The sequence below is a fragment of the Podarcis tiliguerta genome (assembly GCF_965153285.1).
Source record: "Podarcis tiliguerta genome assembly, chromosome: 5".
Lineage (NCBI taxonomy): Eukaryota > Metazoa > Chordata > Lepidosauria > Squamata > Lacertidae > Podarcis > Podarcis tiliguerta.
This window is the reverse complement of record NC_139538.1, coordinates 78,064,251-78,090,182: the sequence shown is the minus strand read 5'-3', so window position 1 is coordinate 78,090,182 and position 25,932 is coordinate 78,064,251. Positions and strand designations below refer to the sequence as shown.

The 25,932-nt window shown below is 43.5% G+C and overlaps 2 protein-coding genes across 5 annotated transcripts in view; one reads left to right on the top strand and one right to left on the bottom strand.

Moving 5' to 3' along the window:
• The window catches only part of RASGEF1A (RasGEF domain family member 1A), a 93,006-nt gene extending 73,408 nt beyond the window's left edge, over nucleotides 1-19,598 (bottom strand). The window contains exon 1 of one of the 2 annotated variants that reach the window (XM_083440487.1): nucleotides 19,490-19,598. In XM_083440487.1, coding sequence (XP_083296613.1) covers nucleotides 19,490-19,531 — 42 coding nt within the window. In that variant the 5' untranslated portion in view covers nucleotides 19,532-19,598. Of the gene's footprint in view, nucleotides 1-14,300; nucleotides 14,468-19,489 lie in introns of those variants that run through there. The other variant, XM_083440490.1, reaches the window with a different exon arrangement.
• Nucleotides 1-25,932, top strand: part of LOC310677502 (uncharacterized protein) — a 210,839-nt gene that overhangs the window by 32,689 nt on the left and 152,218 nt on the right. For 2 of the 3 annotated variants that reach the window (XR_014511195.1, XR_014511196.1), the window contains exon 2: nucleotides 19,510-19,616. The gene's annotated coding sequence lies outside the window, so the exon portion shown is untranslated. Of the gene's footprint in view, nucleotides 1-19,509; nucleotides 19,617-23,796; nucleotides 24,317-25,932 lie in introns of those variants that run through there. The other variant, XM_083440658.1, reaches the window with a different exon arrangement.

Here is a 25,932-nt window from a genome sequence, read left to right as displayed (position 1 = left end):
GATAACACCATACCTTCCAACATTTCTCTGATGAAAACAGGGATGTCCTAAGGAAAAGTGGGACATTTCAGGACCCAATCAGAAACCGGGATGGCTTCTGTAAATCCAGGACTGTCCCTGGAAAATAGGGACACTTGGAGGGTCTGCTAAGATAGGTGAAGGCATTGCTCAATAGATTGCTAGCAATGTGAGACAGCTTTCACTCCCATGTTGGTACATAAACACAGCGTACTATGTTTACTTTGGAATTTGCCGGAAGGGCCAAATCTTTTTGGACATGTACATTATCCTCCTTTTAAATTCAAGTTTTGCGGTAACTGCCCTAAAGCCAGTAAAATAATCTAGCGAGAAGCCATGCAATTAGACCATCTGCCAAACCCTCTGCAGCCACGATATGTAAATCGACAGGCTAAATTGGCTTTGCTCCAATAAACAAAATTTTGGAAGCTTAAACCAAGAAAAGCAATAGCATTCTGTGGCTTTAATTATACAGTGTGTAACATCTCCCTGGTGGACTTGAGGCCTCTGTCCAAGACCATCAGCTGGGGGTGGTTGTTTTGTGTGCTGAGCTGCTAGCAGCAGTTCCTGCATCCAAACTTGCCAGTTCAAAATCCAAAATATAAAATGCAAGTCTAACAGCTCAATTATGACGCCTACATTAACAAATTTGGGCAAATTCCTAAACCTCATCTAGGACAAGATGAACGCAAACTAAGATTGTAGATATGCTGAAGATGCTTTCAGGTACCGTATTTTTTGCTCTATAAGACTCACTTTTTCCCTCCTAAAAAGTAAGGGGAAATGTGTGTGCGTCTTATGGAGTGAATGCAGGCTGTGCAACTATCCCAGAAGCCAGAACAGCAAGAGGGATTGCTGCTTTCATTGCACAGTGATCCCTCTTGCTGTTTTGGCCTCTGAGATTCAGAATATTTTTTTTCTTGTTTTCCTCCTCCAAAAACTAGGTGCGTCTTGTAGTCTGGTGCGTTTTATAGAGAGAAAAATACGGTAATCACCCTTAGTGTTTTAAAGTCTCTATGATATCGACCTTGTCTGATCTGTCTATCCTTCCTTGTACACATCTGAAAATGTTGGTGTCTAGAGTTTTGCTTCTTCTGAATCATACCAGCTCTTATATTCTAGCTACATGGAAGTCAGGGTGTAGGGATTGTAGGGATTTTCTCCTACCGTGGAGTACTTGACTAAGGAAGTATCTTATTCTATTAACTTCCTAAAGACCATAGTTGGTAACCTCCCCCTCTGCCTCTTTGTAAATTTAAAATAATAGACAAGAAAGACTAGCAAGTAATTTTTAAAAGGGGGGGATATGAATTTGATATCACGTTATTAGACTAAATAAAATTGTCAACATGGTCTTCCATTTTCTAAAGAACTGTTTTAACGGGTGGGTGGAAATCCTCCCCCCCCAAAAAACCCCCAATGAAAGCGACATTTTAGTTGCTATCAAGCTATTATAGCTGAACTTCAATTCTCAGCTCAGACCTACATCGTTGTGGTGGGAAGTCTATAATCCAAAGCCAGTGCTGGACTTAATAACGACAATACTTAACATTTACTTCAGGCTTCCCCATGTGATGCTCCCCAGATGTTTTGGAGCACAACTCTCATTATTCCTGACACTGGCCATTGTAATACGAAACATCTGCAGAGCACCAAGCTGCAGAAGACTGATTTCCATTGTGCTTTTGGACTGATCAAAGCACTCTGCATGCATCAGATGTGGGGAACGTTTGTCAGCCTGAGGCCTGTAGGCCCTTGTGGAGAACCTTCTAGGGACTTCATGACATTGCTGTCTGGGGCCAAAGTCAAGAGCGGCTGAAGCAATCGCATATTTCAGCTACCCGAAAGCAGAGGTTTCTACAGACACACACATTTATGTCTCTGTCCTCCATCTAAGCAAGCAAGCAGACATTCCAGCTAGGCAAGAGCACTCGAGGAGGGACTGGAGAAGAAGGGGGTGGCCCGAGGGGGCCATGGTGTAGGGAGAGTCCCAAAGGCAGCCACACAGAGAGCCTTGGAAAGTCACATTCTCTGGTCCTGACACTGAGGAAACCCTGTTAGGCAAGACAGTATCGCCTCCATAACGCAGATGGCACTTTCATAGGGTTTTTTTTTAATATAGTTTTTATGAACGATTTCCTTGGGTTACAAAAGTACATACATTGTCTCTATTTTCAGATCATAACAACCTTTCTACAGATCAGTTATATTCGATGTGAGACATTAATGTTGTATATGGTAGGAAGTTGGGGACAAGGGAGGCAGGGAGAGAAAGTGGGTGCGGGGGGAGAGGGGAGTAGTAAACGTTCATCATTTGACATAGTGTATGTGCAAAGTTCTTGTGTCGGCGTCACGTGGGTAGGTTCTCTTTCTATTCATTTATTAGTTTTCATTGGCTGTGAGAGAGGCTGGGGGGCAGAGAGCATGGTTGGTTGCCTTCAGTTGACTAAATTTTGTTTGCGTGTGTGTGTGCGGGTAGATGGGCGTTGGGTGAAGTTAGCCATATTAGTTCATATGCTGTCAGTGGCTTATCGTTGTTTTCTTGTTGGGCTGTGTGTGTAACTAAGGGGAGCCACACAGGGGTGAAGATGTCCTCTTCGATTTCTCCCTGTGTCAGCTTCGGTTTGTTGGTTAGCTTTTCTAGTAAGGCAGTTTCCCATACAGTTTGGTACCAGTGGTCCATGTTCACTCCTGAGCGCTCCCTCCAGTGTCTAGCTATGATGCTGTGGGCTGCTAAGAGTAGGTGGCTTATAGTTGAGTGTGAAATATGAACTTCAGGTGCTACACTACCCCTTGTCTGTATGCTACTGAAACCGGTGAGAGCTGGATTCTGATTCTCTCGGTCTGGATAAAGCTCATTGGGTGGCTTTGCCCAAGCCACTGTCTGTCAGGCTAACTTACCTCACAAGGGTGTGTTGCATTCAAACAGGCCACCTTGAACTCCTTTGAGGAAAGGTGCAATACAAATGTGATAAATATAAAATAAACACGGCATAGGCAACAATATTAAAGAAAGCAATAAATGCTAGTCCAGGAGGGTGCTTGATGTGAAATATTTTCTGTGGTTTCTATGGTGACTGATTAGACTGCCTGGTGACTAACAGCATGAAATAGTGCTGCTGACTGAGAATAGTTGATTCCCATGGTTTCTGGGCATTGCATGCCGACTAGGTATTTGTTATCTGGAGTGATGTGTTTGTGTGTGTTAGTTCAGCCTGTGGGTACCTACCTACATGCTTATCTAGTTTAGTTTGAGCTTGAAATAGGAATGCTTCTAGGACCAAAGTCTCCTACATTTTCTAAATTAAACACACACACACACACACACACACACACTGCTGTAACCTAATTCTCCCCTTTGTATTCCACAACATGTTTTGGAGAAACCCAAAATTAGATATAAAAGTTACCTTAAGGCTGTGATATGTAATCTCAGTTGAAAACCACGGGGTTGATACCCTGATCATAAGGACACTTTATGCTTTCTGACCTCAGACCTCCACTTTGCAGCCTGCTTGACCAAATCGTGCGCTGAACATAAGGTTCTCACTGCAAATACACAGGTCCTGGAGTGGAGCCATAGTGCTCTCCTCTTTTTCACCTGGCTGCCCCAGTAAGGGCCCTTGTAGGTATCTATCCAGCTTGCTTTCATACACATTTTGTCTCTTTCCCCTTGAGGAAACTTGACTTTCAAGCTTCTGCTTTATTTCTCCTTAGCTTTCTCAGCTAGGCCCACTGTGAAGAGCAACTCTAAGAGGCATATCAAAAGCCCCTGAGGATGAGTGAGTTTGCGCTGAATTCAAAACAGAATCTCCCTGTACTGTTTCAAAGCCAAGTTGCGTGCTTGAACAGGTCTGTGCAGCAGGTGGATGCAGTGGGGAAATGTATTTCAGACCTGCATTTCTGATTTCATTTTCCAAGAGCAGGAGGATAAGTTTGGTTTTTTGGGCCAAGTCTGTGGGTTGCAGGAGTGCAGTCATCTTTATTTGCATCTCTGTTTAGCATATGTGATCCTACATGTTTATAAGGGCTCATCCAGTTTTCCACTCGTTCCCCTGGGAAAACCCCATTTTTATTACTGAATTGGAGCAAATGTCAATGGGATTTTTTGCGGACTAATATTTACACTAAAGGGTGGTTTTTCCCTGGGAAAGTAGTGGGGCAAACAGAAAACCATTTGAACCCATGCTCAGAAAGGACGGGGCAAACAAAATACCATTCAGACTTACATTTTCTAGGCATGGAACAAGAGGAAGTATGGATGAATACTTTGGAGAGGTTTTTTTCTGTTTCGCAGGTGAGCAGGGGTTCAAAATTGTGCTGCATCTGAGAAATACAGCCTGATCCCCTAACCAGCAGAAGTAAGAAGTCTCAGTGATATTATTATAAAGAATAAAAATATGGACTTGATGACCCTCGAGGTCCCTTCCAACTCTACAGTTCTATGATTCAGTTTTATGATATCTTGCCTTTCAGCCTCCAAAGGCCACCATTTTAATTAATAGCACGGTGCACCCTGATGTGGTGAGGGTTGGTCACCAGGTTTCATGGGTCTACCCCACCAAATGCTGGAGTCTGTTTTGATGCCAAATGAATCTAATCCAGTTGGCTACACCTCCCCCTCAAGTCTCCCCTTTTTGTATCCTATATTTCCCATGGGTCTTGGCAGTCCATGATAACTGCCACAATGCTCCCATCAGCACCTTGAATCAAAGTGATGAGATCCACTTTCCTTAATAATACCTGGTCCTTTGAGCTCTAACCTTCAACAACTCTGGAAAAGGGAGAATCATAAAATCGTAGAATTGCAGAGTTGGAAGGGGTCCACTAGTCCAACCCCAAGCAATGCAATAATATTTCGTCCAAGGCGGGGCTCGAACCTACAACCCCAAGATTAAGAGTCTCATGCTCTACTGACTGAGCTAGAAGGGAATATGTGTGTGTGTGTATTGCTCCTGGACTTTGTTATCTGGTGTTCTGCGGGGACATCCTCCATTCACACATGGCAATCTGTCATCTTTCACTCCTTGTCAGTGAACTGCTCAGGTGAGACATCTGAAAGAATCCATAGCATGTCCTTTTTGGTCATATCTGAGCTGGCAGGGTTAGAAGGGAAGCATCTATCATCCCTCCCTCCCTCCCATCCCACACAACCTCCAATTTCTCTTAATATGCCTGCACAGGAAAGGCCAATTTGAAGTGTGATTGCTGTGAGCGTTTGCCTTATGGTTTGTTATTCCGCAGGTCAAAGGTGAAGGGTTGGGGCATTAATCAGCAAGCACAATGCAGAACAGAGATGCTAAGTGTGTCTAAAAAAAAGGAGCCCGCTGTCATGGGAACAACAGATGAAAGAGAAGCCTTTTCAAGGATAACATTCACAAATGAGACAGCATACCTCAAATGTGCCTTTCAAGACATGTGCGCGCATGTATGTGTATAATTGTTAATGCTTTATAAAGAAGTGGGAGCCCATCCTTTCAATCAGTTTCTACATCTTGCTGCCTGAGGTGAAGCAACAAATGGTTATTACCCCACTCTCCATCTTCCCGCAAGCCAAGGTGCAAAGTACCAAAGACTAATTATTTTGGCATCCGGGACACAAGTACCCCTCTCACTCCCTGCAAATGCGACTACAGTGGTACCTCGGGTTACAGATGCTTCAGGTTACAGATGCTTCAGGTTATAGACTCTGCTAACCCAGAAATAGTACCTCGGGAACTTTGCTTCAGGATGAGAACAGAAATTGTGTGCTGGTGGCACAGCAGCAGCGGGAGGACCCATTAGCTAATAATAATAATAATAATAATAATAATAATAATAATAATAATAATTTTTATTTATATCCCGCCCTCCCCAGTTGAAGCCGGGCTCAGGGCGGCTAACAACAATAAAATAATACAACATTCTAAAATCATTTCATTATAAAATTAATTCAGATCAAATTGATGGCAACCATTGGGCTAGAGTTCTGTGAAGATTGCCAAAGGAGGGAGTCAGGCTGTGCCCTGGCCAAAAGCCTGGTGGAACAGCTCTGTCTTGCAGGCCCTGCAGAAAGATGTCAAGTCCCGCAGGGCCCTAGTCTCCTGTGACAGAGCGTTCAACCAGGTTAAGAACAGTTTCAGGTTAAGAATGGACCTACACAACGATTTAAGTTCTTAACTCGAGGTACCACTGTACTCCTACTCCCACTATTTGCTTCCCTCTCATGACACCCCAAATCAGCTGCAGGAGGCATATTCTCCACTCTGCCTAATGGTAGGACCAGCCCTGAGTGCAGAACCTAACAAATATGCAATAATACATGATTGGGCTGTACCACTGGAAAGCATTATCTGCACACAGACAATTTGGTTTCTGCATCTTATGATGATTCACTTTATATTCCTTTAACTAGAAATAAAAGCTTATTTGCCACATTTGGAGAAGGGACACCCATACTCTTCTCCTTTTTTCCCTCCCCACCTTATGTGAACAAGAAGCAAAACTCAAGATGGAGTTAAGTAGATAGGAGCAGGCTTGGATCGCAAGAGTGACCCAGAGTGCAAAGGAAGTGTATAATTGCCACTGAAGCTTCTGGGAGGAAAGAGTTGCCCTTGAGGATGTTGAAGTAGTGGTTGAACTTGCCTTTCTTGTGGCCCGAAAGGGGGGGGGGGGTGGGCTGCAAATTGCCTCCTGAGATTCAGGGATGCCCTGTACCTGCCTCTTTTGGAGTCCTTGTAGTAGCCAAGACACCCTCACACACCACGATGATAAACATTTTGTTATCCTCAAATTATAAAGCTAAGGGAGCAATCCTAGTCCCTGGCTGTGGAGCAGTAGGGCTGGATGAAGCGGCAGAGATGCTCAATCAGTAGAGCCTGAGGCTCTTAATCTCAGGGTCGTGGGTTCGAGCTCCACCGTGAGCAAAAGATTCTTGCATTGCAGGGGGTTGGACTAGATGACCCTCATGGTCCCTTTCAACTCAAAATTCTATGATTCTACCTCATCCATAGTCCTTCCACATGCACAGGAAAGGGTGTGGGGGTATTTTACCTATTTATTTACTTGCAGTATTTATAGCCCATTCTTCCTTGAATATTTTCAATCCCGGAGTGGGGAACAAAGTGATAAAATAAATGGAGAAAAACAACACACAAAAATTATAAACTCACATAAAGAGGTTCAATAAACACAAATTTAACAGTTCTGTCGCAAAACCACAATAACAAGAATTTAAAATTCCCATTTAACAAAATGCCTAAGTAAAAGCAAACACGAGACATCCAAAGAGATTTAAACAGATGAGAAAAACCAATGGTTCCAGTGCATTGGTTCCCACTCTGGTTTTTTTTACTTAGGGCAACCCATTCCCTCCTCCTCTGCCTTTCACACGAAGACGACCTACTCTGTGCCTACAGACTCTCTGTGGCTTCTGAGTAACTTAACACCTTTTGGCCCACCATCCAGCCTCTCACCCTGAGTGGTATGAATTGTTGCCACAAGCATCCACGGAAAACAACAACCACCACCCACAGCACAAACAGAGGGGAAAAGAAACACACACACAAAAGGAAGAGGGGGATGGCAATAAGCCACAGCTGATGTTTCTCTCTCCTTTTCCATTCCTGAGGAAATTCAGAGGCCTCAATGCCAGTCAGGCTGCCAGATAGAGATGTGTAGATGGATTTGCAGGTCTCCCCCATCTCATCTTTCTTTACCAGCTGGTACAAACAGTGTCCAAGGTCTTCCCAAGTCTAATTCATGCTCTGCAAGCTCCAGGAAACACCATCAATGGTAGCCTGACAGTGGGCCCTCGGAGCTGGACCTCAGTGTCTGGGCTGATGATGGGGGTGGAGATGCTCCATCAGATATACTAGTCCGAGGTCATTTAGGACTTTAAAGGTCAGCACCAACAGTTTGAATTGTGATTGGAAATGTAAAGGTAAAGGTACCCCTGACTGTTAGGTCCAGTCGCAGACGACTCTGGGGTTGTGCACTCCTCTTGCTCTATAGTCTGAGGGAGCTGGCATTTGTCTGCATACAGCTTCCGGGTCATGTGGCCAGCATGGCTAAGCCACTTCTGGCGAACCAGAACAGCGCATGGAAATGCCGTTTACCTTCCTGTTGGAGCGGAACCTATTTATCTAGTTGCACGCTGATGTGCTTTCGAACTGCTAGGTGGGCAGGAGCTGGGACCGAACAATGGGAGCTTACCCCATCGCGGGGATTCGAACCGCTGACCTTCTGATCGGCAAGCCTTAGGCTCTGTGGTTTAACCCACAGCTGGGAGCCAAACCAAACCAAAACTAAACCAGGCTTGCAAATCACCACAGATGCTTTCAAAAATGCTCTAGAGACTCTCCCTTCTGCCTCCCCTAAATGCGTGGGACTTGGCCTTTCCCCTTTCTCACCTTCTTAATCTCTCAGCCGCTGGGAAGAAAGGGGGCAGTGGGGAAAGACCAGGGCACAACACCACAAGCAGGACCTCTGCTTTCCAAAATAACTTGAGCTCCATTTATCCTTCTCAGTTGGTTGACTGGCCAACTCATATCTAGTCAGAAGTAATTCCCAAAGAGTTCATTGGGGTTTGCAGGCTGTAGCCGTAGTTGTGCAAAATTCAAGTAAAAGCAGAAATGTGACATCACTCTATGCTTCTGCGTTGCTTACTGAGAGCTGGTATAACGTGGTGGCAGAACTGTGATCACTCAAGTCTTGCCTTTGACGTGAATTTGCTTAGTGGCCTTGGGCAGGCCATTCTCTCTCAGAATGCTGATCAGTCTGCAGAATCATTCTGAGGACAAGGCAAGGCGGCATGGGAGAGATTTGCAATTGGATCTCTCGACATCTTTGCATTGGTTAAAAGCAGCCAACAGGGCTCCTGGTTGAGATTGGAGTCACGACACGAAAGGCTAAACCTGTCCTGCTTCACTCTGTTTTCCTGACTTAAATTTTTCCCTTCTGCCTTGGTTGGGGGGGGGGGGGAGACAGATGGACCATGGGGGTGTACCAGAAGGAGACAATGCAGCCACATAAAAGTCATAAGGTTTCTGCACCCTCCCCCACATCTCTCCATCCTCTACAAAGGCAAGCAAGAGGCATTAGAACAGAGACATTCAAGCCAGTCAAAATATCGAGAGGAGGGAGCTGGGCTGGTGAAGGCTGAGAGAGTGTGGCCCCAGGGAAGTCCCATGGGCCAGCTCAAGGCTGCATTTGGCAAGTGGGCTGGAGGTTCCCTGTTCTTGCTTTTAATTAAGGGGGGGTGTTGGGAAAATACACTATATAAATGCTAAGCTCATATCAATGCCTTTTGGGTTTTGATTCACTCAGGCTTGCTGATTTATTGACTGTTTCCGTAGTCTGGTGCCATTGCCTGTTTCGCTGAAGTCGGAATATTGTAAAATTGGGTTTTATTATATAATGTTTTATCCCTGCTGTGTATTTCTACCCTGGGATCTTTCAATGGAGGGGGAACTATAAATAAGATAGATAGATAAGTACATTTCTTGTTTGGGCCAGGGGAATCAACTTTTTGCAAGATAAAGCATTTTATTTTATTTTATGAACCCATAAGCTGGCACATTTCTATGTCAGTCACTTGTAGCTTGCGAACTTCGTGTCTGTAATGCTCCCCACTTTCCTGCTTGGAGGCCATTTTCGCTCACCGCAAGTGAGCCAGATATTACAAGCCTGAGATAACAAGCCTCAGCTGTGACTGGAAGTTTTTTCCTTGGAGGTTTTGAAGCAGAGCTTGGATGGCCATCGCCATGGATGTTTTAGTGGAGATCTGTACATTGCAGGTTGTTGGACTAGATGACCCTCGGGATCCCTGCCAACTCCATCATTCTATGATATACAAGTCCTTGGACTGTGTCTCCCAGCAGTGCTGTCTTTAGCATATGCGCCTCTGGGTGCAAAGATCCGCCCAGCGCCCCCAAATTTAGTTTAGCCCCCAAATTAACACCACCACACTTATAAGTCAACTTGTAAGCATTCAAAGGTGCCCTGGACCCCACTGCCGCATAGCAGCTCAATACAATACGTACATAATATTTTGATGTAAGAGTTAATTTTGCGTGCATGCTGCCGTTGAGAATGACAAGTGCTGCTGCTGGCGCGGCGTGTCTTTGGTAAATGAGTGCACAAAGTCAAAAGTCCTTTAGTAAAACAGTAGGTATACATTTCAGTAATACCTAGGTATATATGTATTTTGTTTTTCTAGCTTGATCAAAATTATTTCATAACAGGTAGATAGTTAAGAGCTTAGGTGGCTTCAGCGGCAGGCGCCTGGCACCCCCCAGAATTTGGTGCCTGGGTGCCCTGCACCCCTTGCACCCCCGGGAAAAGACAGTCCTGTCTCCCAGTTCTGTGTCCCAGTGATACATACAAGCATTGGCCTGGATAAGGCTCTTAATTTTCATATTAGAAGATTTAGATTCCTATAAGCTTCAATCCTATAGCCTGCTATTGTCTGCTGGATGAATGGTTGGATAGATAGATGGCAGCCACGGAGATATTTACACCTTGTGCCTAAACAAGAAAGTCAGTCCCAGTGATAGTCACAAAGCTTGCTTTCACATAAAGTATATTTAGGATTCAGAAGACGGTTTAATCGGTGCAAGATGAAACAGACTTATTAAACTTTTAAAAATCATTTCATAAAATCTCTTTTCAAGGGATACTTACATGAATACAAAGCTATTTGAACTATGTTTCTGACCAAATTGTTAATCAAGCCATTTGGGGGGAGGGGCACAAGAAATGTATAAAGTTTTACAAATACACACAGGTCCCGCTTTATGAACACGGTGCATTCCCTGGTAATCTTTTATCAGGCAAGTGTTTGTTTCATGAGTTGATGATTTCTACTGATTCCTATGAGGAATTTTCTAATGCATTTCCAACCATGGAAACTGCAGTACATATAGCGAGGTTTGGGGACAATTTTTTGCATAGTGAGGACCTGCATAAAGTGGGGCCTGCATGTATAAGAAATACTGGACTATCTGGAAGATGTAAAGGCTTTGCACTAGTTATTATATCTGTATACATATGTCATATACAGTAATGCATCTGAATGCCTGATTTGTCTGTACTGAAAAGGCTGCTTTGCACAGTGATTTGAAAGTTCCCTCTCTCTGATATTATTTCTGTGACGGGTCATACACAAATGTGAGCCCTCACTGGACATTAGATGATTATATTGTGAAGAAGGTATGTGCATAGACCCCTGATTCACTCTGTGATACCACTCTAATGGGCTTTGAAGATATTCGAACTCAGGACAAAAGGGAGAAACATGCTAAGAGGAAGGCATGCTTGGCAAACCCTCCCCATGATCAACTCCCACCTGGAAACCCATGTCCCCACTGTGGAAGGATGTGTGGGTCCAGAATTGGCCTCCACAGTCACTTACGGACTCACTGTTAAAACCATGTTTTTGGAAGACAATCTTACTCAGCTATGAATGATCACCATAGAAGAAGAAGACCACTCTATGGCTCCCAGATCAGGGGAGTTTGCCCTGTGTTGTCCCACCCATCCCAGATTCATCCCCCAGCCAATTCAGGGATGGGGGTAAGAATTTGCAAAAGCCCTTACAAATGTTCTGTGAATGTGTGTGCACAGCATTGTGCAGGATCAGAGCCTCCCACCCAGCTAAAAGGCTGCACAAAAGGAGAGCTGCGACCAGCACAATGTAAGATCAAATTGGATCCTGTATGGACGCAGCCAGTTGAACCCCACAGGATTGATCCAGTCCAAGAATCTGGGGTTCTTTTGGTCACATGTGCTGCATCAAGAAGATTTTGGGCATCACATGGCAGGAAAGAGTCTCAAACAAAGATGTGCTCTCTCAAAACTTTCCAGCACGTTCACACTCCCATTTCAGCAAAACGTCTATGGCTGGCTTAGTCAAGTTCACAGAATGGAAGATGGCAGGATTCCTACGGATCTCTATGGGGAGCTGGCTTCAGGCACCAGGCCCATCGGCAGACCAGCTCTGCAGTAGAAAGATGTCTGTAAATGTGACATAAAGGCTAGCAACATCAACCCCGTTGTATGGGAATCCCTTGCAGATGACCGCAGTGCCTGCAGACAGATAGACAGGTAGTGCATCCATAGCAATGAGCAGAGGAGGAACGACCGCTGGTAGGAATGCAGAGGGAAGAAATGCCATGGTGCATCTGCAGCAGCACAACCAAATACCTTCATCTGCCCCAGCTTCAACAAAACATGTTTCTCCTGTATCAATCACTACAGCCACAGCAGGCACTGTAACTCCCCAACAGTTTGAATTCACCTCGCAAGCTGCACTCTTCCATCGTATCACAAGACAGATAGATGCCAACAACTAGGGCTAAGTCTAGAGAAAAATGTGAAGTAGGCATTTCTGATTGCACAGGGAATACATTTCCCCACTGACTTACTGTCACCTGTCCCTACTCGCTTAGGACTTAAAGGCAGGTTCTTCTAGGGCAGATGAGCTCCAGCACCTTTCTTGTTAGAAATTAAGTATTGGGGGCAAAATAAACAACCCTTTGCTTCTTCTCCCGCTACCATTAGCTGCATACTTCTCATCCTTCCGAGAGTTAGAGGCAGGAAGGGGGACCTGCATCAAACCGTGTTTAGCTTTGTGCAACTACGAAGGAACACATGGAATTGCTGTTCCATTTCATGTTTCTTTAGCCTTTGATGTGCGAAGCAGAAAAACCTAGGGACTGGAGCCTTGTGGTTCCCACGTTGCCACTTAGAACGCTATCTCGTCACAGGCAGCGCCGTGGAGCATAGCAAATGCATTGCAGTTTGCTCTGTGCAGATACTAACTGCTTAGCAATTTCTTTCCTTTTTTCTTTTTTCTTTTGCCGTGCTCCACCAAGTAAAAAAGAAAGGGGAAATTACATAGAGGAACAAAACCCACACCGGCTTCTCGTGATGTCAGATGAGTGGCTGTGATGTGTGGGTGGGTGAGGTGGGAGCTGGAGGGGGAGGCTGACACTCTTGAAGGCTTTGCCAGCGCTTCCTTCTCTGTTACAGCTTGTGCCTACTCGCTGCATCTCATTACCAAGTAGGGCCGGGGATAAACGGGGGAGGGAAATGAACTTTGGCTCGACGGGGGAAACAAGTAGAAGGAATTTCAGTTCTCTAAACTGTGAAAACCACCGTGTTAAATGAACAGTCAAACGTGCCCTTGTTCTATAGCTTCCTACCTTGGAAAACCCTTTCCACATCAGTTTGTCTGCTGATTACCTGACATGGAATTTCCATTGGACTGCAAGTGGGTCTGGGCATATTCTGTGTGCAAACACAGTATAATGAGGATGCTGGTGGCCCAGGCAGTCAGAATTTGCTATTGATTTGCAAATTCAGCATGCTTATCAGCCAGGGGATGGTCACTGTTGTTGATTTAATAATAATAATAATAATAATAATAATAATAATAATAATAATAATAAATTTAGTTATATCCTGCCCTCCTCAGCTGAAGCCGGGCTCAGGGCGGCTAACAACAATAAAATAGTACAGCATTCTAAAATCATTTCATTATAAAATTAATTCAACTCAAATTGATGGCAACCATTAGGCTAAAGTTCTGTGAAGATTGCCAGAGGAGGGAGTCAGGCTGTGCCCTGACCAAAGGCCTGGTGGAACAGCTCTGTCTTGCAGGCCCTGCGGAAAGATGTCAAGTCCTGCAGGGCCCTAGTCTCTTGTGACAGAGCGTTCCACCACATTGGAGCCACAGCCGAAAAAGCCCTGGCTCCGGAAGGCTGCAGGCTTCCCATACCTCGTGCAGACAGTCCTGAACTGGACAGGCCAATGATCTGACTCCGTATAAGGCAGGCAGCTTCCCATGTTACAATCAGTTGGCAGCACCACCCTCTTGTGGGCAAATTTCCAAGCCGGTGTGTTTCTTTCAAAGGGCTGCATGGGTTCCATGGAGAAATAGACACGGCAAGTTTCAATTGGGGGGGGACAACCATGTAGATTTTGTAGTAAATATCTCTAAGCAACGTGCTTCCCAACTGCAGCTTGAGGCGTTTCAGTGTAATGCAGCTGCTCAAAGCCTGTTTTGGGAAGTCCCCGCTTCAAATTACCACCTTGGCTAAGAACTCACTAGGTGGCTGTAGGCCACCTCTTCCTCTGCAATATGAAGATAGTAATAGAGGGTTGTCACACTGACGGCTGAAGTATGTGAAATGTGAATACTCAGGGAAAGTGCTATAAGCCACAGCAGACGTTTCAGGTGGCCCCTGTACTTTATCAATCGCAACCACCACTATCAAACTCCTCTGCATAGCCTTTCTTACCTGCCAGCTTCTCTTAGCCACATTCCACTGTTTCTTTTTCAAGGTCCTATCCTTCCTTCAGTCTCGCCTCCTTTTCTCCCTTTCCTTATCAGATTTCCTTCCACTCCACTCTTTCCTCAGGGTCCTGCCATCCTACTGCCTATTCTGTTCACTAAGGTACCCCAACTGTGCCATCACAGTTGCTCAGCCTTTGTGATGTCAGCATTGCCAGCAGCTTCACTGACGTCACAAATCCTTACTGAATGAAATGATTAGTGATTTTCCCCACCTATGCATACAGAGGCACCAGCTTCTTCAGAGGATTGGGGCCCCTGGTGTGACATCATGTGACATCCTCTGAATATTGAGAGTGGCCCGGCACCCTCAAAAAATATTCAGGGAGCCAAAACTGCCTTGGCCCCCTACAAGTCATGATAGAAATCCTGATCTACAACCAGATGAATAAGATTGGTTTTGTGCGCCTTGTTTGGGTCCACCACACCACACCTCTACTAGTAAAAAATGAGAGGGGCCTTCAGACGGCCGCTGGGCCAATTTCCAACGGGAGGTGCAATTGCCACTGTCACATCATGACAGAAAAGGCTGTGGGAGAAACAGAAACTCCCTCACACACTCTTGGACTGTTCTGCAAAATGGTTGGTTCAGGTGAATCTCTTACTGCCCACAAAGAAGCTCCTATGAGAAAATAACACTTGGTTTTCTGTTAAAGATGCTGGCAAAATTTGAAGTTTTCAAATGCTTCTTCCAAATGTCGTTTTTTAATTGGTGGGGTTTTCTCCACAAAGATTCCCCTAGGGCAAAGCTTTTGTATGCTTCATGTTAATCCTGCCCAACCTCTGGGGACTTGCCGCTTGCCTTAATTTGGGGGGTAAAGTCACTTCCTTTGTTATCATTAATAAAAGGAAAGAGTGTAAGCATATTGGTGAAGACTAGATAACCTGAAACTGATGAGTGGCTTTGTATTCAGTGCACCTAAAAGGCGTGACAGAGTTAAAACGCATATCCTTGTCACAGGCAAAGGACAACGGGTTAAACTGAGGGCTTGGCTTCTTTGCTCAGTCTCAGTGCAAATTCTCTAATCCCCTGCTAATCAGTGTATATTTTTCTATTTTTATATCAGTGATTGTCTATTCCCACAGCTATCTTTACTGACTAAAATATTTGCTTTGGCAACCAACTTTGCTCTACACATATTTGCAATTTGGGTTGTTGTTTTTTCTCATTCTGTTCGATAATAAAAGTTGTGTGTAATTTTCAGGATTGCATACGTTTCTATGTTTGCTTATGTTTCTATACGATTCTGTATAGTAGAATCTACTACACAGCATATCTTAAAAGTGCATGTACTCCCCTCATTGACTAACATCAGTTTTGAGGGATAGGTTGGAGTGCTTTCTTCATTGAGGAAATGACTCGAGATGGAATGAGTTAAACACTCTTCCACAGTGCCATTGCTAGAATCAAATTTGGGATACTTGGTGTCTGTTTTAAAGTAAACAAACATACAGAAAACCCAAGGAAAAAACAATTGCTCTATCAGATTATGGATCTCCAACTTCTTGTCTGGCCTCTAGCAGCTGATAAACAGAGCCCAATTGAAAACAGGCCTGTGGAGCCAAATGAAAAACAGATCTGAAACGCTTTCCCATTTTTTTTTATCAGGTTTGTGTTTTGGATTTGTATACACATTTTGTCTCCAGTTATTGGTAAGCCCCACACCAAAATGTTTACAATCATGTACTAATCAAGCACATAATTGAAAGGATAGCGTTACAATAGCAGCACTATTTTTTTCTGTTTAGGGTCTTCTGCGCCATAAATTTAAACCACTTTGATACTGCTTTAAAATGGGTTTAACTGGCATGGTTTGCCCCCAGCAACTAGCAATGCTAGTTTTGGCGCTGGGGGTGAAGTCCTTTTATTTTGTGCCCCTTCATAGTACCACATTTCCCAGGTTGCCTTGGCTGGACGCCAACCACGTTGGAAACTAGTTTAAATTTGTAGTCACGAATATGTTTTCTGTGTTTAAACTTCACCAACATACCTCAAAGGGATATAAGTACAAATTAAACTGGGACTTATAAGTATGTGTAATTACCTCGCAGAAAGTGTCTTAATAAATTCAAAGGAGACATTTGTGTTTTTAATTTCATGTCTGTTCCTTTTGGCTGTTATTAGGCCACAGTACCATTTAGGTGCCATCATTATGGTTTTGTTTATTTATACTGCTGAGAATGTATTGCAGCATGGGCAATGCATGGGAGGAAACCCTGACACCCACAGGTTTCCACTACGTGGGATCACATGCTGCAACTTGTGGTTAACCGGAGGAGCTCTGGGCTTGCAAAGCGAAACAAAACTTGCGTGCTAATCCTTTCCCTTTGTGGCTAAGTAGGCGTGTCGGGGACTCTAGGACTTGAAACCGGAACATCTTAGTTGGAACGTACAACAGCTCTCTCTCTCTCTCTCTCTCTCTCTCTCTCTCTGTGTGTGTGTGTGTGTGTGTTTCCAAACCTTAGAGCCCTCTCCAGGCACAAAAGACAATCAGGCAGTAAAAACAACAGTCTCTGCATGATGTATGACACCACTAGAATGACCAGATCTAGGCTGTGTACACCTAATTGGCTTGAAATGCAACTCTTTTTCTCAATTCAGATTGAAGCTAGTGTGGGGCAAATGCATCAAAATCCAGTGCTTCATAAGACATTACACAGTGGATACAGGATAGATATGGATTGTGGCTAGTCCAGAATATGTACCGTTTCTCAAGATCAGAACAGATGTGATCTCCATCTTCTCCTTTTTATTATTAGTTTTTGTTGACTGTTGTTTAAACCAGGGACTAATACGGTGCTTTTAGCAGTAAATGTACTAATACCCACCCACTTTTACAGTTCATCCCCTACACATTAAGCATCCTATTGTATTTATATCAATATATACCTGGTTTTATCTCAATAAAGATAAATTTCAGATTTTTTAGGATCTATGAAAAGACTAGCATCAAACTTTGAGCAAGAGCTTCCCAGAACACAGCCCACATGAGATGGTAGGATTAGTTTATCAATAAAGATTTAGCAGATACAGGACTAGCCTTATGAATATCATATCCTTTTCCTGATACAGGAAAGATCTCTTTTATGCATGTTCAATAAAATTGAATGACCCGCATCTTACTCCACTTACATTTTTATTTCCCGGTATGTACACCTGGATTACTGTCTTGCTGTCCTCCATATTTCTATGTAAGTGTGCAGGAATATAGCCTTAGCAGGATGTGACACTAAACACATTGATAAAAAGGTGTGGGGAGAAGGTAATGCTTTGCTCTCCAGCCACAAGCCGGATCATTCAGTCCAGACACTGAAATCCAGCTCCGAGGGCTTCTGGTGGTTCCCTCATTGTGTGAAGTGAGGTAACAGGGAACCAGGCAGAGGGCCTTCTCGGTCATGGTGCCTGCCCTGTGGAACGCCCTCCCATCAGATGTTAAACAGATAAACAATTATCTGATATTTAGAAGGCATCTGAAGGCAGCCTTGTTTCAGGAAGTTTTTAATGTTTGATGTCTTAACTGTGTTTTAGTTTGTTGGAAGTTTCCCAGAGTGGCTGGGGAAACCCAGTCAGATGTGTGGCATATAAATAAATTATGGTGGTGATGATGATGATGGTGATGATGCAGGAATGTTTTGATATTATCTAGAAATATGCTATTACTAGGATCAGGCAGAGAATGAGGACGGTACAGTAAACCAAAAGGTCCCTATTTTTATCTGCGACGTGCTGAAATGTTACTAAAGTTTACTAGATGGGGCAAATCAAATATAGGCAATTAAATATCTTAGTAATAATAATAAAAAGTAAGAGGGGCTAAAGAGAGAACAAAGGAAGCAGGAGAAGCAGGAAAGAAAAGTGCACGGGGAACAGTCTAAAAAACAAAGACAAAAACAAGCTTCAAAGCTACAGCAAATAAAGCTGCAGGACCGTTTATGTTTTAAGAAGAGCAAGAAATCGAAGAGAAATTTGACCAATGCAACAGCAATGATTAAAGGGTTGGAACTCATGAGAAAAATTGCTCGGTGTGTCTGGGTGTGTTTAATATAGAGAGAGGAAATTTAAGGGGAGCCATAATAGCAGTTTTCAAGAGTCTAAAAGGCTGCCTTGAAGAAGAGGTTGAACAAATGTTTCTTGGGCTCATTCCCTGGCATTATTACAGAAAAGCAGATCTAGGTCTAGAAACTCTCCGTGAATCGATAAAGTGCACTCTTAGTCTATAAGGTTCCACAAGAACCTTTGCTGTTTTTTTCCACCTTTTAAATATCACTGAACTTTTTTTTTAACAGACGTTTACATCTCCCCACCAATATGTCCCGCATTGACACCTCCAGAAAACATATTTAATGCTTCTAATGAGGACTACAAGTTTTAATCAGTTTAATTGCTTGATGACACAACTCAGACTTCAGACAACTATTCAATAGGGGTTATTTTAATTGGTGGGGATGACTTTAAATTAGTTGTACAGCAAATTAAATATTTCTTTGTCACTTCGAGGCTATAATAGTTTTAATGTATTAGGGGAAGGAATTAAAAATAATAATACCCAGAATGGCCTTTCTAAGAACAAATGCTACTTTTTGTTGTTGTTTATTGCATAAGGAAATGTAAGATTACCAAAATATAGGTGGCCTTGGGGTAGGTCCTCTGCTGGGTTATGGAAGTGAGATGGTGCAGCTGTGGATTCTAATTCCCCCCTTTGAGACTGTACCCCTGGTTTTGAGAGGCGAATCAGCCTTAGTCCCCTTCTTTGTGTGGCCTACTGTTGGATTGGACACTGGGTCACTTTGGAGTTGGTGGAACTCCTAAGGCAGACAGTCGATGTCCCACATCTGTGATTTTTGTTCCTCTGAATCTCTGTGCAAAATATCTGGGACTGGGTCATGACATGCACAGCACTATCAAATGTCAGTGCTACCTACGTGTTTACTGAATGGAAAGCTGGCCCTTCAAACAATCACGAACCATTCACAGTTGATGAGCAAAACTTTGAACGTTGGGAAGTTTCAAATCTGAGTGGTTTTTGCTTTTAGCATCAGCCACAGTTGCCAGCCACGCACCCATTTTGAAATGAAACCAAATGCTTGAAAACAAAACCTATAAATATAAGATGGATAACAGAAAACAGAACTTACTTTACATTTCTTTACAGCAGCATTGCACGGTGGTTCTGCCATCCAGACCTTTCTAGGAGGTGGACTAGGAGCTATTTCCCTCTGCAGTTTTTGTCATCGATCTTGCCACCTTCTCCTTTAAAATAAGGTGAGTACCAAATTAGTGTTTGGGTTCTTCCGACATGTTTCTCCAAACCTAGATAAATACTGTCTTCTGTCTAGTTTTGTTTGAAGATAGATGCTTGTAGTATTTTCCAGTCAGTTTTTGGAAACTGCCATTTTATTGTGTTGCTGAAGTTGGATGTTACATTGTTCAAACACTGTTGTCATGGTGGATGAGTTTTGAGAACTCTCGGTGAATGATCATGATCATGGTGATTTAATAAATTTATATATTTAAATTATGGAATGTCACAAACCCAAACCAAGTAAGAGAGCTCTTGGACAGTTTTTTTTTTTTTTTTTTTTAAATCAGTTACATAGGGTGCTCATGAGTTGCAAACAGGTCAACTGGCATCCTTAGGGGTGGTGACTATTGATGTGGGAAGTTTATAGCTAGAATTCTATCTTCTTCTTTATCCCCAAGCAGCAAATTTCCACAGAAAACCCCAGTGACTACAGTGGTACCTCGGGTTAAGTACTTAATTCGTTCCAGAGGTCCGTTCTTAACCTGAAACTGTTCTTAACCTGAAGCACCACTTTGGCTAATGGGGTCTCCCGCTGCCACCATGCCACCAGAGCATGATTTCTGTTCTTATCCTGAAGCAAAGTTCTTAACCCGAGGTACTATTTATGGGTTAGCGGAGTCTGTAACCTGAAGCATATGTAACCTGAAGCATATGTAACCCGAGGTACCACTGTATTTCTACTGGGTTATTTTGGCACTGCCATCCCTACAATAATCTCAGGTGGCTATTTCAGTTAGCCCCTCAATGTTTTTGTATTTTGCTTTAGGTCTCATTGTATAACGGGTTGGCCATCTTAAACTGTGATTTACTCTAAGTATTATCTGATGTTGTTTACTTGAGATGGGTGTCCTTTACTTGAGATGGGTGATAGCAGACTTGGTGCAGGAGTGCTAAAATGTAGCAAGGATGGTGATATTGCAAGAATGCATGCCGTTCTTCGAAGCAAATATATCAACAAGACTAAGAAAACACAAACACGTCAACAAGACTAACTCTGGAAACTCAAAGGCAGCCATTTTCTCCCTTTAAGAGAACTGTTTCCCAATAGTACAATGACAAAAACAGGCCACTGTGGTTTTCAGCAGGGAGGGGGAAACCTTGTGTTTTATGAAGCAGAACAAATAGCAGCTAATAAAATGAAATGGTGCTTATTTTGAATAAGTGGGAAGTTATAGTAGGAGCATAAATTGCTGGTGGTTTTGACACCTTTCATTCACTTTGTGATTCCAAGTTAGTCTGTGGTTTCAGATCTTTTGAACACCCACACTATCCTTTGCTCCCTGATAGGGACTAAATGCAGCTTACAGATAAAAAAGCCCTCCAAACTTAAGTTTCATTTTCTTTCCTGGAAACTGGGTATGTAGCTGCTCTAGTAATTTTTTGGATTTATCTATTTACCCTTCTTCCGGGTGCTGTGAGCAATTCTCACTCTGGATCTTGGGGAGACAGAGGGGAGATATCCAGTTACTGTGTGCCTTCCAGCAGCAGCCACAACACACCACGGTGTCCATTTTGCTCGCACACCCAGTTCTCCACTAGCTGCCACCCTGTTCCCTTCCTTCAGGGAACAAGGGCGCCTTGGTACACTGAGCATCTTTGCTATCGCTTATCATGGGATTGAACTACAAATGACACTTTACCACTGAGAATTATGTTTGATTCACACTAATTTTCCTCTGTGCTTTTTAGGCTTCCACTAGACCCTCTGAATGTTCTTTTTGGTCACTTGTAAACCTCTTGAAGGTTTTGCGAACAGGAGTCCTCAAAGGGCCTGGTTGATTTCCCTGGGTGAGCACCAGGTTGCTCACCCATCCTTAACTGCAGTTGATGAGCCTAAAGTAAGATGAACTTTAACAGGGAGAAATGTAAAGTATTGCACTTGGGCAAAAAAAATGAGAGGCACAAATACAAGATGGGTGACACCTGGCTTGAGAGCAGTTCATGTGAAAAGGATCTAGGAGTCTTGGTTGACCACAAACTTGACATGAGCCAACAGTGTGACGCGGCAGCTAAAAAAGCCAATGCAATTCTGGGCTGCATCAATAGGAGTATAGCATCCTGGTCAGACCTCACCTGGAGTACTGTGTCCAGTTCTGGGCACCACAGTTCAAGAAGGACACTGACAAACTGGAACGTGTCCAGAGGAGGGCAACCAAAATGGTCAAAGGCCTGGAAATGATGCCTTATGAGGAACGGCTAAGGGAGCTGGGCATGTTTAGCCTGGAGAAGAGGAGGTTAAGGGGTGATATGATAGCCATCTTCAAATATATAAAAGGATGTCACATAGAGGAGGGAGAAAGGTTGTTTTCTGCTGCTCCAGAGAAGCAGCAATGGACCCAAACTACAAGAAAGAAGATTCCACCTAAACATTAGGAAGAACTTCCTGACAGTAAGAGCTGTTCGACAGTGGAATTTGCTGCCAAGGAGTGTGGTGGAGTCTCCTTCTTTGGAGGTCTTTAAGCAGAGGCTTGGCAACCATATGTCAGGAGTGCTCTGATGGTGTTTCCTGCTTGGCAGAGGGTTGGACTCGATGGCCCTTGTGGTCTCTTCCAACTCTATGATTCTATGATTCTAAGGCAGTTTTATAGGTTCAGGTACTTGAAGAGTCCCAGGGCTTGTGACCCCACCCCTAGGGCCCACTTCCCAGATCATGAGCCTAGTGTGTAACTTTTAAAGCACATTCCTCCAGAAAGTAGATATTTATGAGCATATGATAATAACCTCTGCCACAATGTGGTGTTAATGGCAATCTGTGATGGCCACAGGAGGCATGAACTGCAACCTTACAATGACTCTTTAGATGTATTTTCCTATCAAAAGATTTCACAATACATTTCTGGGTTTTTGTAGGGATGTGCATTGACAGGCATAATTAGCTTGAAAGAGGTAATTACAGCAGTGTTGCCTCTGCCTTGGTCCAAACATAAAATTAATGATGCACAATACAGCCTTATATATGCCTTGTGTACTGTTGGGAGTAGATAGTTAATGGTTTTTAAAATATATAAGCACATATCCCAAAAGCCTTCTCTGATACTGAGGAACTACATATGGTAGAGCTTTAAGACAGGCATAGGCCAACTCGGCCCTCCAGATGTTTTGAGACTACAATTCCCATCATCCCTGACCATTGGTCTTGTTAGCTAGGGATGATGGGAGTCCCAAAACATCTGAAGGGCCGAGTTTTCCTATGCCTGCTTTAAGATAAAGAGCTGAACTTCTCAGGACATGCAATCAACTCAAAGATTCCACATGCAACAGCGCACAGGAGTGAAGATCTGCACACTGTCCCATGTCGCACATGATCCTTCCATGTGCAAGTGCCTACACAAGAAAGCCCATCTATTGTGAAAAGGTTATGCTTGGGGGGGGGGGCAGGTGTACAATCCCTAGCTTGTTCCTGTGCCCTGCCATATAATACTGGTAACTTTAATGTCTGAACTATGTGAACAGTAAGTTCACACTCTTGCATGTTTGCTTCGTTCCTCTCTGTATCTCTCTTTTTTTTTACATGTCAGTAGCTACGCACTCCAGTTTTCACTCAGTATTGCCTAGCAATTTCAATTCACATGGTTGTGTTTTTTTGTATATTTTTTTTATATATAAATCTGTCTTCATATTTGCAATATGCTGGTGTACACTTCAGAGTTGCCATGGGAATGGTGCTGAAAATAGCTTCCCATATCAAGCGATCCCTGCCTGGTCTGTAACATTTAGAAGCACTTGCCAGCAGCCAGAAATGTGGAGTCGATTTGTGATGGCCAATCCCTACACAATGCTCGATAGCTTTTTATATTTGTGAAGGATATGCCACTATGGGAAGACCGTTTCAGCGGCATTCCCATGATGACTGTGATACTCACTCTGACACTTCAAACTCTGACACCTAGATGTACAAGGGAAGGCCCAAGAATATATGGTTTGACAGTCAAATATGTGTCGAATATTTTATTCGCAATATCAGGCAATTTCTTTTGTTGTTGTTGTTGTATGCTCAACCCCACTCCCTGAGACTTGTGCTGAGATAGAGAGAAGTGAGTCAGATCTAGTGAACACTTTGGATACCAAGGGAGTGGTTTCCCTAGCAACAGTAACAATGTGAAGTGCTCTTTAGAACTTCCCCTCTGTGTTCATGCCGGCTTTCTCATGTGACATTTGCTGCAATGCTGCAGAGAGCTTGTTTGTCGAAGTTACGGATTCTTCTAAATAAGACTTTCCACATTTCGCTTCTCTGTTTCCACCCCCTCCCCGCCAATGACTTGCTTTTCAGTGACTGACAAGCTTCCACTGCTTCCAGAGGACTGGCTTTTCCATTGAACGAATGGAGCATTTGTGCTGCTAGGAGGAAGCAGAAGATTCTCAAATGGAAAAGGAAAGAATGAAGGGGGGGGCAAGGAGCCCGAGAAGGAGGTGAAAGTGGATCACACAGGTGGCAGGACGTCCTGACACTTGACCAACTGCCATAGTCGGTAGATTTAAGAAACCATTACTACATCTGGGATGGCAGATATCTAGCATAATTCTGTTTGGTGAATTTGGCTCTCAGTAAGGTCTGCTGTAATTGGCAGAAATCTTTCTCAGCCTTACCTGAAGATACTGAAGATTACACCTGAGACCTTTTACATGCAGATGAGCTCATGGGAAGGGAAGCTCAGAAGGGGTGTGGAAAACTACTCCTCATCTTCCTTTTGAGGTTATTTTAGGTAACGCAGCCAGGAATGTTGTATCTAGTCCCACAAATATTAACTACAGTGGTACCTTGGGTTACAGATGCTTCAGGTTACAGACGCTTCAGGTTACAGACTCCGCTAACCCAGAAATAGTACCTCGGGTTAAGAACTTTGCTTCAGGATAAGAACAGAAATCGCACAGCGGCAGCGGGAGGCCCCATTAGCTAAAGTGGTACTTCAGGTTAAGAACAGTTTGAGGTTAAGAACGAACCTCCAGAACGAATTAAGTTCTTAACCCGAGGTACCACTGTAATTGCTTTTCTCTCTCTCCATGTTAATGTCTCTGGAGCAAGGTATCAAATAGATAAAGTTAGCCTGAACTGGGTTGTGAAAGCCAGTGTGGTGTAGTATCTAAAGTCTTGGGCTAGGACCTGAGAGACCAGGGTTCAAACCCCCACTCAGCCATGAAAACCACTGAGTGACCTTGGACCAGTTCTTGCCTCTCAGCCTAGCCTACCCAGTGAGAATAAAATGAATAGTGGGAGAACCATATACACCACCTTGAGCTCCTTGGAGGAAAAGTGGCATATAGGTGTAATAAAAACAAATAAAATATATGTAGTTACAGGCCACAGTGACCAATAATGATGTCTGGTGAGGGTACAGCTCCATTTACATTGGCATTTCTTAATTGCAAACTTTGGAATGGTCACAAGGGGGGGAAATTAGTGACTGCTTTGCATGTGTAAAAATGGGCTTTTAGCCTTTTACTCACGTGAACAGTTAATTTACTAGGACAATTTTATGAGGAGTTGTTGAACAACTATTATTCCCTCTTGCACTCTGCATCGTCTGTCTGACCTCTCACCAATCCTTCGCAAGTATGTCCCATTGCCCTCTTTATAATGCAGATTCTTCTGTACAGCTCAGTGCTAAGTTTATCAAGTCACTTCGAGTGCCTCTTAGTTTTTCACAGCGCTGAAAGGAAACTTTCTAATAAGAGCCTTTGCAAAGCCTGCTCCTAATTAATCAAAGCTGTTTGGAAGGGAAGCTTATTTGCCAGCGGTTAACACAGAGACATGAGCTATTGTGGGAACCTTGCTGATCCTCTGTTTTAACAAGGCAGATGCAGCTTAACATTGCTGTTGAACTGATGACCTATGGCTAGGATGCCAAAGGAAACTGGGGAAAGCAAACAGGCAAGCCATTGGTCTGGAATTGCCTGCTCCTTTGCGGTTGTTTTCAACAATAAAGATTAGTGACACCTATGGGTAGCATAGGAGAGCAGCTGGGGGTTTTCTTAACTAAGGCTTGCCTTCAGATGCATATTTTTAGATTTTAGCTAAAGCCAGTGGTTCCGTTTCAGTGCATTAATGGTGTATGTCTGAATTGAGCATAGATAACAGACTCCAAAACACCAAAATATAGCTGTAGACACAACTTTCCAGGGACATGGAACAGAATCAAAACAACACAGAAGAAGGATTGATCCACAAATCATCTACAGTCCCAAAGCCCCTGCTTTTTCTTCACTGCACACAAAAGAACGTGCTCATATGTTTTCAGGAAATCACACAACAAAAATAAATAAACCCGTTTCTTCTTC